Here is a 13,092-nt window from a genome sequence, read left to right as displayed (position 1 = left end):
CGAGGGTAACATTTTGAGGAGGTTACCATTCCACATGGAGAGCATTATGTTCCTGGCAGCCTTTGTTTGGTGAACTCAAAGCTGTTTTTAACGAATTTGGCAGTTAATGGTGGCCTAGTTGAGTTAGATCTTGAGACTGCACAGCACTCTAAAATGTTCCATAACAGTCCACTTTCCACCCCGCACAGCCTGGTGGCCGTGGGCTCTACGATCTACTTTTCAGACATCAAGAGTCGACAGATCAAGTGTTTTCTCCCTGTTAGCTCCAGAGAGCCAGACGTTAAAGTGTATGCTGGAAACAGGGATTCTGCTCGAAAATATGGCCTGGCAAACATGGCTTCATTTGGTCAACCAAGTTCGATTGTTGCGGAAGGAAACTCATTGATAGTCTGTGACACCGGTGTAAACGCCATAACACTAGTAAGCAGCATGAGGCCCCTTTACTCAGCTACGCAATGATTTAGCAGCCTGTATGATGCTTTCGGAGTGCATTGTACCAACAAGCATATTGCGGCGAGTGATGCACTTCAAGCAGTTGAAAACAGCTTGCAATTCTACCGAAAGTGCCAATCTGATGACAGGGAGCTGTTTGAGCTCTCACCTAATAAGAGTTTAAATGGTTCACTGGGCTCTCCTTCACATGAAACAGTGAGCTCACTTACCATGGTATAATGCGGTCTCAAAGAGGCAATCGATGACCTTTCAGACATGTCACAGAATAAGGAACTCAACTTCGTAACAAAAGCACTTCCAACACTGGTTAACGAGCACGTGTTTGCGAAAACACGAGAGCTTGGGTTCAATGAAGCCGTTGGATGCTTGGATTTTGCCATAAATTTCCCCACCATCATTGATGAAGTGATGAAGAGGATTACCAAGCTTCCATTCATCTTCTACTCTCATCCAAAGCCCTATTATGAAGTTCCCGAAGATTTTGTTAAGTTTGAAGACATGCCAACCATTCCAAAGCCACCACATGTGTCACTTCCATCTCATGAGATTGCTAAGCTGCATAATTACAGGAAAAAATGGCTTGAGGCTGTTAGAGTTGCCATGGTATGCAGTGAAACTACAAAGCACAAATTTACGACATTGCCCATTGCCTTGTACACCACGGAGCCACCTCAAAATGCAGATCTTGACTTCTCTGTTTTTCTTAGTGGCGGACATACCCCTGTTTCCCTGGCAAGAAAAGTCCTTTTCTATAACGGCATAGTCTTCCACAAAAGCAGCAAAGAAAATGAAGTGCTTTTGGTTGCGGGGGAAGATATTTTTGACGTTGAATCTCCTATGGAGACAACAGCCTGCATTTTAGCTGTAGTTGCACCAAACCTGCAGCAAGCCTTGGAACATTTGTGGCCACTAGCATTAAACTTCACTGCTCTTTGGAGGGTGCTGTAGGAGAGGGCATCATGCTCACTGAAGACCAGTTTGAGGAGCTTCAAACTGTACGGCAGGACACTAGCGATAGAACCAATGTTGAAAGTGATGCAAGTGACGAAGAACTGGAAGAACAAATTGGACAGTGCAACATGGCTGCACATACGTGTTGCAGCAGGCAGGTTCGAGGTCCCGCAAGATATCACGACTTTCTCTGACTTTAAAGCAGAAAGTGAAGTTGCATTCCAGAAAGTGAAGCGGTAGGTTGTAAATTATATTCAGATAATTTTGTAAAAGCAGTGGAATGCTTAAATTAACGAATGTACTTGCCTTACTCTGTTTCATCCAGCAAGTAGTTGTGAATAACCATTCTGCCCTTTATACAGTAGTTAAAATAAATAAAATATTTGCCTGCGAATAGAATTTTTATGTTTTATCCCTCTGGTCTTTTGTTGGTTACAGTCACGTAGCATTGCGTGACAGGGTAGGGGTGGAGGTGAAGGTCAATACATCGCAACCCCTCTAGGCAAACGGCTTGCTTAGTGACCTTGCTAGCAAGCGTGGTCGTACATTTGCTCAGTTTTTATCAACGAGCGAAGACACTCATTTGAACTCTGCAAAAGTACGGTAAGCATTTTTTCATTTTGCACATTGTTTAGGCATTCTTTAGTTTTCGGATCCTTTTGTTTCGTTTCTGTATCTGTTTTTCTCCCGTTAGGAGCGTACAATTCTTTTGCGAGTTCAATTTCACGCGTGTTGTCATGGCGAGCGCCGTCCCGAAAGTCCTCATTTTGGGCCATTCATTCGTGAAGCGACTACAATCCGACTTGCAGGCTCCTTTTGACGCTTGTGCAGATAGTAATTTTCACCTTGAGGGGACTGCTATGGTGCATTTGTTCGGTGTTGGCGGTCGAACCGTTGAAAAGCTCCGTCGCTATGACCTCCACGTGGTCACGCGCCTTGCTCCAGATGTAGTCATTCTAGAGGTCGGTACGAACGATCTTTCGAACGTAAGACCGGAGGTTGTTGGTTCGCCCATAGAGGAGCTTGTCAGGTCGCTTTTGGATGTTTTTTCGGTGACTATGGTCGGAGTTTGCCATGTCATTCCACGTGGCGTTTCCTTCACAGATTGGGAGGATTTTCTTCAACGCGCTGCGATTCTGAACAATTATGTTCGTGTTGTGTTAGAGCCCTTTCCCAACGCTTTCTGTTGGACTCACAAGGATTTTTCTAGTCCCCACAAGGACTTGTATTTAGTGGATGGCGTTCATGTTAATCCTTTGGGGCAGTATTTCTTATGTCGGAGCTACCGGGGCGCCATACTGCAAGCTTTGGGTCGTCTTAGGTCTTAGGCTGCATGTATTTCATCATACCCCCTCCCACCCTTTTATGACGTTAATATTGTTTTGGTACTTGTGGCACAATCGGTTATTGCCAACCATGAATGCATGTGATGTAGCCTCCTTCATTGATACTTCAGTTGTTTTACTGGCCTGTGATGGGTATCTATAAATGTATCTATCATTTTTGAATGGTTTTTGACTTTTATAAGGCTTATGTTAATGTTTACCTCTGAGGTTTCGCCCTCGAGGCCTGTTATCATTATATACCTTTGAGGTTTCGCCCTTAAGGTTGTTATCGTTATTTACCTTTGAGGTTTTCCCCTGAAGGTTTTATATTTGCCTTCGAGGTTTCGCCCTCAAGGTTGTTGTTGTTATTTACCTTCGAGGTTTTGCCCTCAAGGTTTTTATTTACCTTTGAGGTTTTGCTCAAGGTTGTTATCATTATTTACCTTCGAGGTTTTGCCCTCAAGGTTTTTATTTACCTTTGAGGTTTTGCTCAAGGTTGTTATCATTATTTACCTTCGAGGTTTCGCCCTCAAGGTTGTTAGATCTTTGCCTTTGGGGTTTCGCCCTCAGGGTTGTTATAATTATTTACCTTCGAGGTTTCGCCCTCAAGATTGTTTTATTTTTGCCTTTGAGGTTTCGCCCTCAAAATTATTTTTATTTTTGAGGCTTCGCCCTCTGTGTCTTTTGGGCATTTATAGGGCTTGCTGGTGCGTCGACTCTTTGTCTGACATGGCTTGTCCCTGCCCTTTACTTATTTACATTTTATTTATCCTTTAACAGTTTCTAAGCTTAATTTTCTTGTTTAGAAGAGCTTCAGTTTCTGCCATTATGTGAGTTCTCTTTGCAGTTATGCCGCCTAAACGTTCAGTCAGGCTTTCAGCCTCTACTGCTAAACCGCCAGCTGCGAAGAAGCAGAAGAGTGGCAGACGAACATCTGTGAAGTCCTCAGGAACCGGGGCAGCCCATTCAGAACCAGAAGCTCCCGTGGTGTCTCCGGAGTCAACTTCCATACTTCCCCCTGAGTTGATTGACCAACTTGTCAACAGGGTGGCTGACGAAGTGTCGCGTCGGATGGATGCCAACAACAGTGTTGTGCCCCCTCCAGGTGCCCTAGCTGAGGTTCCCTTCACAGACCCCTTAACTGGAGGCAGTTCCCTTGTCCAGGGCTCCATCACAGCTGTCCAGAAGAGCCTAACAGGTGAGACCATCAGACCTGACCAGTTGTTTGTATCATCCAGTCTACCACTTGATGCTCGTGTCTCCGATAAGATCAGGGCCAAGATATGGAATGAGGAATATATTGATTTTGGAACCCTTATTGCAAATCCTCAGTTAGAAAATAAATATAGTGTAACAGTAGATACATGTAATGCTGAGAAGGGTTCCATCCCCTCTCTCTGCCTGGAGCCAGTCTCCAAACCAAAGAAGATTACGACCATTGAAGCATGGAATAGCTGCTTTTTAATTTTTGTAGGGGTTTACACCTCTAAGTACCCAGCCGAGGCCCCTGCCTTGATGAAATATGGCGAGATCATCCAGGACTCGGCGGCCAGGGGTCACAATTGGAGTTATTATGACCAAAACTTTCATTTTCTACGGCAACGACAGGCCTCTTCCTTTCCTTGGGGGGTTTTGCATGGGGAATTGTGGCTTCGTGCTCAATCTCCTATAACCAGGAGGCCACAACCTGAACATGCTGCTAAGCCCCAGGTGCAGGCAAATTTGCCTAGAGTTCCTCCCGGTTTTTGTTTTAAATATCACCGGGGCCTGGTTTGTCCAGGCTGTTCTTTTAAGCATTCCTGTTACAAGTGTTCAGGGGACCATAGGGCAACTCAGTGTAATTTTCGTCCCCCAAGTAAGCCAGCCAATAATAACACCCAGTCTCCCAAGTCCAAATCTCCCAACGCCAGTAAAAGTTGATAGGTTGATTTCTCTGCTGTCGGGCTACAACCATTCCACTGCGGAATTTCTTTACTCTGGTTTCAGTTTCGGCTTTCCAATTCAATTTCAAGGCGAAAGAGTGTCTTCAACAGCCAAAAACCTTGTTTCTGCTTTTCTACACCCCACGGTTGTAGACGATAAAATTAAGAAAGAGCTTGATTCCCATAGGTTAGCCGGTCCTTTTCATTTTCCTCCACTTCAGCCATTCCGTATATCCCCATTGGGAGTTGTGCCTAAAAAGACCCCAGGTGAGTTTCGTTTGATACACCACCTGTCTTATCCAAAGGGCTCCTCAGTCAATGATGGTATTGACTCTGAGCATACCAGGGTTTGCTATGCTACTGTTGATGATGCAATTCAATTTATCAAAATGGTAGGTCCGGGATGCTTTTTGGCGAAAACTGACATTAAAAATGCCTTTAGGATTATACCAATTTGTCCAGATGATTACAATTTGCTTGGTATGCAGTGGAGGGGCTTGTATTATTACGACCGGTGCATGCCTATGGGATGTTCTAGTTCTTGTCTCACCTTTGAGACTTTCAGTTCTGCAGTGGAATGGATTGCAAGACAGAAATTGAACATTGATCACATTTTGCATCTTTTAGATGATTTTCTGATTGTAGCCTCGTCAGCTAAATTATGCCAAGACCAATTAAATCAGTTTTTGAGTCTCTGTTCTTACTTAGGCATTCCCATGGCACCTGAAAAAACTTGTGGCCCTGCCACTACCTTGTTATTTGCAGGTATTGAATTGGATTCCATCTGTTCAGAGGCTCGCCTACCTCTTGACAAAATTCACAAAAGCACACTGTTGATTTCAGAATTTTTGAAGCGTAAAAAGGTATCTCTGAAGGAGGTCCAGTCATTGATTGGCCTATTAAATTTTGCCTGCTCGGTCATCAAGCCAGGTAGAGCCTTTTTAAGGAGACTGATTGACCTTACGGTAGGGGTCAAGTCGCCTCATCATCTTATTCGGCTTAATAAGGAGGTCAAAGAGGATCTAAAAGTTTGGCTCTCATTCCTGGCTGAATTCAATGGCCGGTCCTTTTTCATTGATGATGCCTGGCACAGTTCTTGCAAATTGAGCCTTAACACAGATGCCTCGGGTGCAATTGGTTTTGGTAGCAGATGGTGCTATGGGAGATGGCCACAAGCTTGGGCTTATTGTCATATTGCCATCTTAGAGTTTTATCCGATCGTCTTAAGTTTGTACCTGTGGGGACATGAAATGAGTAATCAATGTGTCTTGTTCTTTACCGACAACGAGGCACTTGTTCATGTTATCAACAAGCAATCATGCAAAGACAAACCGTTGATGAGTTTTGTTAGGAAGCTGGTTTCTATTTGTTTACGACATAACATTGTCTTCAAGGCAAAACACACCCCCGGAATCTACAACAATTTAGCGGACTCTCTGTCTCGATTACAGGTACCGACTTTCAGACGTTTGGCTCCAGCTCATATGGATCAATGCCCCACAGAGATTCCCCAGTTTCTGTAGCCTCAGAACTGGCCACCATAGTCTCAACCCTTGTGAAATCAAGCCTTCAGCGATCGTCCCTTCCTACTTACAAAAGGGCTTGGAAGCTATATAATCAGTTTTTACATTCAACTTTTCATGGGGTTCCTATGGGACTTCCTATTTCACCCCCTAATTTGGCACTGTTTATTGCTTATTTGTTTGATAATCATTATGCTCCATCGACAGTTAAAAGTTATGTTTCTGCATTGGGATATTCCCATAAGCTGTCTGGATTTCCAGACCCTTCTCAAGCATTTTTTATTATGCAAATGCTCAAGGGTTACAGTAAACTGGGCGCCCGTCTGGATAGCCGGCTTCCAATTACTCTTCCAATTTTGCACAAAATCATTGAAGCTGCTTCTAGATTTTCATGTTCCCGGTATCAAATTTGTCAATTTCAAGCCATGTGCTCGATTGCCTTCTATGCCTTTCTGAGAGTCGGTGAAATGACTTCCACTAAAAGGCATGGTCCTCAACCTTTACAAATCCATCAGGTAGTGAAGCTGGTGAATGACTCCAATGGCATAGTTTCATTAAAGCTTACATTTCATGATTTTAAACACAATTACAACCAACCCCCTTTTTCTATTGTTATCACTTGTGCTCCTACTTTTTGCCCAGTCCAGTTGATGTTAGATTATTTAGCTCTGCGGGGTAATTAACCCGGCCCCCTTTTCATGACATCACTTGGTCATCCAGTTTCTCGTACCACCTTTACCGACCAACTGTCTTTAGCGCTTAAATTCTCTGGGCTCAACCCGGCACGTTATAAGGGCCACAGTTTTAGGATTGGGGCTGCTTCTTATGTTGCGGACCAGGGTTTATCTGATACCCAGATACGGGTTTTGGGCAGGTGGAAGTCCAATGCCTTTCATAAATATATTCGCATTCCTTCCTCCTAGTTCCTTTTGTTGTAAGACCTGCAGCTTACACTGTCTTTTTATTCAGGAAATATGACACTGATTAGTATGAGTACATGTAGCTGTTTTGGTCATTTATAATTATGGTTCTGTAATAATTTCCTGGATATACGGGACTGATTAGCAAGGGCAGCAGTTCCTGTATCTTGTGTGGTTTAAAACCTATTCTCTAATGGTTTATATCCAATTGATTAGCAATGTTCTTTAATACTGCTTGTTCAGGATTTATGGCACTGATTAGCAAGGGCAGCAGTTCCTATATCTCCTGTTGTTTAAAACCTATTCTCTAATGGTTGCTATCGAATTGATAAGCAGTGTTCATTAATAATGCTTGTTAAGGATTTATGGGACTGATTAGCAAGGGCAGCAGTCTCCATATTTTCCTTCTTTTTGATTCAGTAGTTTTGACTAGTTTCATCGTTTAAAACCTGTTCTTTAAAGGTCATACTCCATTTCTTATTATGTTCTTGTCATAATGCTTGCTTGGGATTTATGGGACTGATTAGCAAGGGCAGCAGTATCCATATCTCCAGTAATTCAAGGACTATATTGGACTGATTAGCAAGGGCAGCAGTCTCAATATTTTCCTATATAGTGAATAAGTATATTTGACCAGTTGTGATGTTTTTATTTTTGCCACTTTTTGTGAGTGCTGTATTTCCTGGGGTGGGGCAGCATCATAATTTTCATTATAATGCTTTTGGCATTTTGGTTGCCCTCACCTTTACTGGGCCAAAATATTTCTAACAGATTGTAAATTTTTGTATGAATTACAAATTGATTATTTTAATAAATCCGGCTTTGGCTTTCCCTCAGCCATTTAACTCCAAACATTTGTGTGAGAGTTAAATTATTATTGGCCAGTAAACGAGCTCAGTTAATACAGCACTCAGTTGATATGTTAATACCAGAAGCCCAGAGGGGAAAACATAAATAAAATATTTGCCTGCGAATAGAATTTTTATGTTTTATCCCTCTGGTCTTTTGTTGGTTACAGTCACGTAGCATTGCGTGACACAGGGTAGGGGTGGAGGTGAACGTCAATACATCGCAACCCCTCTAGGCAAACGGCTTGCTTAGTGACCTTGCTAGCAAGCGTGGTCGTGCATTCACTCAGTTTTTATCAACGAGCGAAGACACTCATTTGAACTCCCACCTCCTCCCCTGATCCTGTCCACCTTGTTTATGTTTATACAGGATGTAAGCCATATGGTTTGGTGTTTTGGTTGCCCTCACCTTTACTGGGCCAAAATATTTCTAACAGATTGTAAATTTTTGTATGAATTACAAATTGATTATTTTAATAAATCCGGCTTTGGGCTTTCCCTCAGCCATTTAACTCCAAACATTTGTGTGAGAGTTAAATTATTATTGGCCAGTAAACGAGCTCAGTTAATACAGCACTCAGTTGATATGTTAATACCAGAAGCCCAGAGGGGAAAACATAAATGTAGTAAACATCAAAGCTTAAAGCTTACATGACAAAACTAAAAGGTAGTATGGAAAGAATGAGATATAACGACACAACAAACGTGTTTTGTATGTTTTTTTCTTTTAAGACATGGAAACGAGGCGCTGCAGCGAAGTAGCACATGAAATAAGCCTCTTAAAAGACTAATCAGGAAGAAAGGTGAAAAATCAGGGAGGGAGAAACGGCCGAAAAAATTAGGGAGGAGGGAGAAAAATAGGGAAAAAAATAGGGAGGAAAGAAATTTAACTGCCCATTCCTCTCCCCTCCATTTGGTATTATATGCTCTCGACGGCTGATTATATTCCCACAAAACCTGACAGAAACAATCACACAGTAAACCTGAAATAATCACCTGTCGCCTGCATCTGTCAGGTTACTTGACCTTAACTGAGTCTCCAGTGACCAAAGTATATATCTACCTCCCCCCTCCCTCCCTCTCTACCTACCTACTTACCTACTTACCTACCAACCAACCAACCAACCACAAACTAGGACACAGTAAATTATTTTAGAATGTTTTTGGGGTCTACAGATATCAAATCTTTGTAATCTATCATAAAACACAAGTTTTTAACAGAGGACTTCAAAAATTCAGTAGTGTTTTAAGGAGCACTGAGATGAAGACTTGATTAATGTCTGAACACAACTTTCATGAAAATTCTCACCAGACTTGTTTATTAAATTTCACGCATGAATGGTCACGTCACAACTTTTCATCACGATAACCAGGCTGTAATTTTCCATGTGAACAACTGATAAAATTCATCCCACTAACCGAGCCAGCCCGGTCAACTGGGCTCATATGATGTGGGACTTTTCGCATTTAATATACAAACGTAGAATACCTTGATGATCCAGAATGAAGTGTGTAGTGCTTTTGGCTCTTTTAGTTTGTACATTCCTGGTACACAACTGCGTCAGTATTGATAAATGGCAAGGGAGGAGAAATCCTTCGGCAATTGCGGATGACATTTATGAAGCCCTTATCAAAATTGTCGAGGGAGAGCCTCAACCACTGGTAAAAGAACGAACAAAAGCCCAGAGAACTACCAGTGTACAGTATTGGAGAGCTGATGGGAAAATAACGATAAAGGAAGGAAATGGAAAGAAGATTCTTTATTTTCAAGGGCGTCGGATGCTAAGAACTTCAGAAATAAACAAACTTGTCGGGAACGAATTTGATCAGACAAAAGGATCAGTTGAGCAAAGTTGGTGTGCTCATTGAGGGAAAATTATGTCGGGCTGAGTCGTGTAAGAGTACAAAACATACTGAATTCTGACAAAAACCACTTTCGCAGAAATGCGAAGTTTCTTAATAAAGCAACAAAAAAACCAATTCATGCCAGAGACGTTCAAGTAAGGTATCAAATAGATTTAATGGACATGGGGAAGACGGGAGTTGTGAAGATGAATGGTAAGTCTTATCGATATGTGCTGTCTGTGATTGATGTATTTACTGCTTTGTTTGGCTTCGTGCTCTCACTACAAAATGCAGCAAGGACATCTCAAAGGAACTGCAGACTATTTATACGGAGCACGGCCCTCCGACTATAATTCAGAGTGACCAGGGCAGTGAGTTTAAAGCCGCCATGAAGAAACTTTGTCGCCAAATGGGCATCAAAATAATTTGTAGTCATCCTTATCACCCCCAGTCACAAGGGAAGGTGGAACAAAGTCATAGATTATTACGAGCAAAGATGGAATATGACTTTTTAAAAATGGGAGAAAAAGGTGTTAACTGGGTGAAGAGCCTGCCGACCTTCCAAGGAATTCTGAACAACGACCCAAAGGAGGTTTTAAGTCACAAAACACTGTTTGAAGTCTACTTTGCCAGGAAGTGCAAATCTTTCAAAACAAGTGTGGCAGATAACGAGTTAGTGGCTAATACTGGCAGAATTAATCCCACTGCAACTGACCAGAAGAGGCGCTGCAGGCATGTCTCTCAACTCAGACAGGAGGCCCACAAGGCCACAAATCGTTGTGACAGACGAATGCAGAGAGCTAAATTACGATCAAATCCTCTTGCAAGGTATAGTGTTGGAGAGAAGGTTTTTGTGCGTCTGCCAGGAAAGACGCAGAAGAGGCGTCATGTCATTGAGGCCTGAATAGAAAAGAGAAACGTTAAAACCCCGACATACAGAGTTGTGTACACTTCCCCGCTCACAGGGAAAAGTGAAAAGAAGTGGCTGTCCGTGGATGACATCACAAGTCTCACCCTCCGGGAGGAAAAATGTAAACAAAAGGCTGCTAAGTTATCCAAACGGAAAAAAACCATGTACCACACAAAGTTTAATTTCGTAATGAGTCATGAAGATTAAACCAAGATAACAGAACATCAGGGTTTTCAAGTTATATATAATCCACCTGGAGATGGCAACTGCCAATTTGCTGCTCTAACCAACCAGTTAAATCCACTAGGTATTTTCAGATCTCCCGAAACTATGCGTAAAGATATAGTGGACTATTTGCAAAATAACCCAGTTGATAACGATGGCTTCCCACTTTTACAACACTTAGTAGACTCTGAGTTTCCATCCTGGCAGGAATATCTTCAATATATGGCGAGAAAGAACACATTTGGCGATCAATTAACATTGTTTGCAGCAGCAAATCTATACAACATTGATCTTCAGATTGCATCTACACTCGGGGCTAGGGCACAACATGTATTCCATCCATCATCGAGTATCCCTCTTGCCACCATTTATCTCAGCCATTTTGCCGAAAATCATGGGGAACATTATGTGAGTCTGATACGAGAGTTCAATAGTGATACTAGTACCTCGGATGACCATACCGGCCCTTCTGATGTTGACGCCGGTGGCGTTAATGATGACGTTGGTAATGTTAACAATGATGCAAGTGATGTTAACAATAATGCAGGTGACGGTAATAATGACGCAGGTGACGTTCACAGTGATGCAGGTGACTATCAAAATGACGCAGATGTCATTGACGATGACGTAGGTGACGTTGACACAGTACTCAGCCCTTCTTAAACAACGATGTACTTGAATTGATAATCAGAATTACTTTATCAACCTTTCAATTTATGAGAAGTGGCTTAAAACGTGTCAACAGATTTTTCAAAGTGACCATGGACAATGTTCCTTGACCCAGGGTGTATATACCTGAGCTGCCAGAAGAACAAGTGGTTTTCAGCATCCACAAAATCATCATGTTAAAAGGGAAATGCAGTGGCGCTGTTTCAGAACTTCGAGAGGCAATTAAGTCTCTTAGATGGCACCAAGCTTGGATAAAACTAATTCCGTTAGAGTATGGTTGGTTTACCATAGCTAGCATTTATTGGAAGAATAGGCTAGTATAGACTGGCCTTTAATTAATAAGCTCATATGTTTCTGTAGAAACATGTGTGTTTCTGGTTTTTGTTTACTGTAAAGACATCAACAAATAACCTAAAAAGGACAAGACTTACTAGCACAAGAACAAACTTAGTAGTCATATTGCAACTTGTGTTGTTTAAGTTGAATTTCAAGTTCAAATTATCACACTGGATCAATGGATTTTTTCACTTCCTCAGTTGAGGACATTGACCATTTGAATAGTGTTCATGTTATTGCGTTGACACTTTTTCTTTTATGAATCACTCAGATTGTACTGATGGTTTTTTTGTTGGCACTTAATGAAATTGAAGCGAATTAAAATTTAATTTGCATATACCTAATGATGCTATAAGTTGAGAGCAGCACCTAATTTGTACAAAAGCTTTATAGTTAATTAATAAGTGCATTTCAGGCATTAGATGATGCGTAAAATAACAAAACTAGAGCAATTTTGACTGATGACGACGTCAACTTTGAATGGCAGGTGCCTTTCATGTTTGCACCTATGTCTGAACACTTATTACATTTGTGACCAAACCTTATTACACTTGTGACTTTATTACATTTGTGACCAAACCTTATTGTACTTGTGCCTTCTACAGCTTTTGCCTGGAGAGGATGGTAATATTCGAGCTGCTACTATCAAGGTCTCGAATGCAGATTGTAATCCTCAACTGTTAAAACGAAGTGCCAAACATTTGTTTCCACTTGAAGTCAACATCAACAATGACACTGACTGAACTGAAGTCGAATCGACAAGCGCTGCCCCCGCTTGCGATACACCGAACACTTCTGCGAACACCAGACCACACTGCACTGCTGTGATGATGGGCGAATTTATTCGAAGATTTCGTGCTTAAAAGAAATTTTGTATTCAAATTTTAGTATGCTTGTTTACTAATGTGACCCAAACCAGGGGACTGTGTTGTGAAACTTATTAGCCCACATGGGGTTTTTGTTTATGTTTTGTTTGCACAGAGTTCAAATGACATTTATGATTGACAGTTGATCATGAGTATTTTTATATAATATCACATGTGCTTTTATAATTAAGTTAGTTGTGAATACGAGTCATCGAATAAACAAGTTTTAATAATCAAATGGACTGTGAGAATTCTTATTCGATAATCTTTTTGGAAATTTAACCTGTTGCCGGAATTCT

General features: G+C 41.7%; 2 protein-coding genes and 3 pseudogenes across 2 annotated transcripts; all 5 read left to right on the top strand.

Moving 5' to 3' along the window:
• Positions 1 to 861: 861 nt before the first annotated feature.
• On the top strand, positions 862 to 1,682 carry LOC149109434 (uncharacterized; annotated as a pseudogene).
• Positions 1,683 to 2,141: 459 nt separating this feature from the next.
• Positions 2,142 to 2,732, top strand: LOC149109433 (platelet-activating factor acetylhydrolase IB subunit alpha1-like). Its single transcript, XM_089294631.1, has one exon. It carries the CDS (start codon positions 2,142 to 2,144, stop codon positions 2,730 to 2,732), a length of 591 nt encoding a protein of 196 aa, XP_089150757.1.
• LOC149109432 (uncharacterized) lies at positions 2,499 to 4,722 on the top strand. The gene has a single exon (XM_089294360.1). The coding sequence runs from the start codon at positions 3,579 to 3,581 to the stop codon at positions 4,647 to 4,649; it is 1,071 nt and encodes a 356-aa protein (XP_089150486.1). The 5' UTR covers positions 2,499 to 3,578; the 3' UTR covers positions 4,650 to 4,722.
• A 590-nt stretch (positions 4,723 to 5,312) lies between these two features.
• On the top strand, positions 5,313 to 6,195 carry LOC149109431 (uncharacterized; annotated as a pseudogene).
• Positions 6,196 to 9,265: 3,070 nt separating this feature from the next.
• LOC149109430 (SCAN domain-containing protein 3-like) lies at positions 9,266 to 10,893 on the top strand (annotated as a pseudogene).
• The last annotated feature ends 2,199 nt before the right edge of the window (positions 10,894 to 13,092 follow it).

This window comes from Orbicella faveolata, unplaced genomic scaffold (genome assembly GCF_042242905.1).
Source record: "Orbicella faveolata isolate gen_17 unplaced genomic scaffold, um_ofav_v1 contig_25, whole genome shotgun sequence".
NCBI classification, from domain to species: Eukaryota; Metazoa; Cnidaria; class Anthozoa; order Scleractinia; family Merulinidae; genus Orbicella; species Orbicella faveolata.
The sequence above is the reverse complement of the archived record's forward strand: the minus strand, read 5'-3'. Positions and strand labels throughout refer to the sequence as shown.

Coding starts and splice junctions, on each gene's coding strand:
- LOC149109433 (XM_089294631.1), top strand. CDS start 2,142: ATGGCGAGCGCCGTCCCGAAAGTCCTCATTTTGGGCCATTCATTCGTG.
- LOC149109432 (XM_089294360.1), top strand. CDS start 3,579: ATGCCGCCTAAACGTTCAGTCAGGCTTTCAGCCTCTACTGCTAAACCG.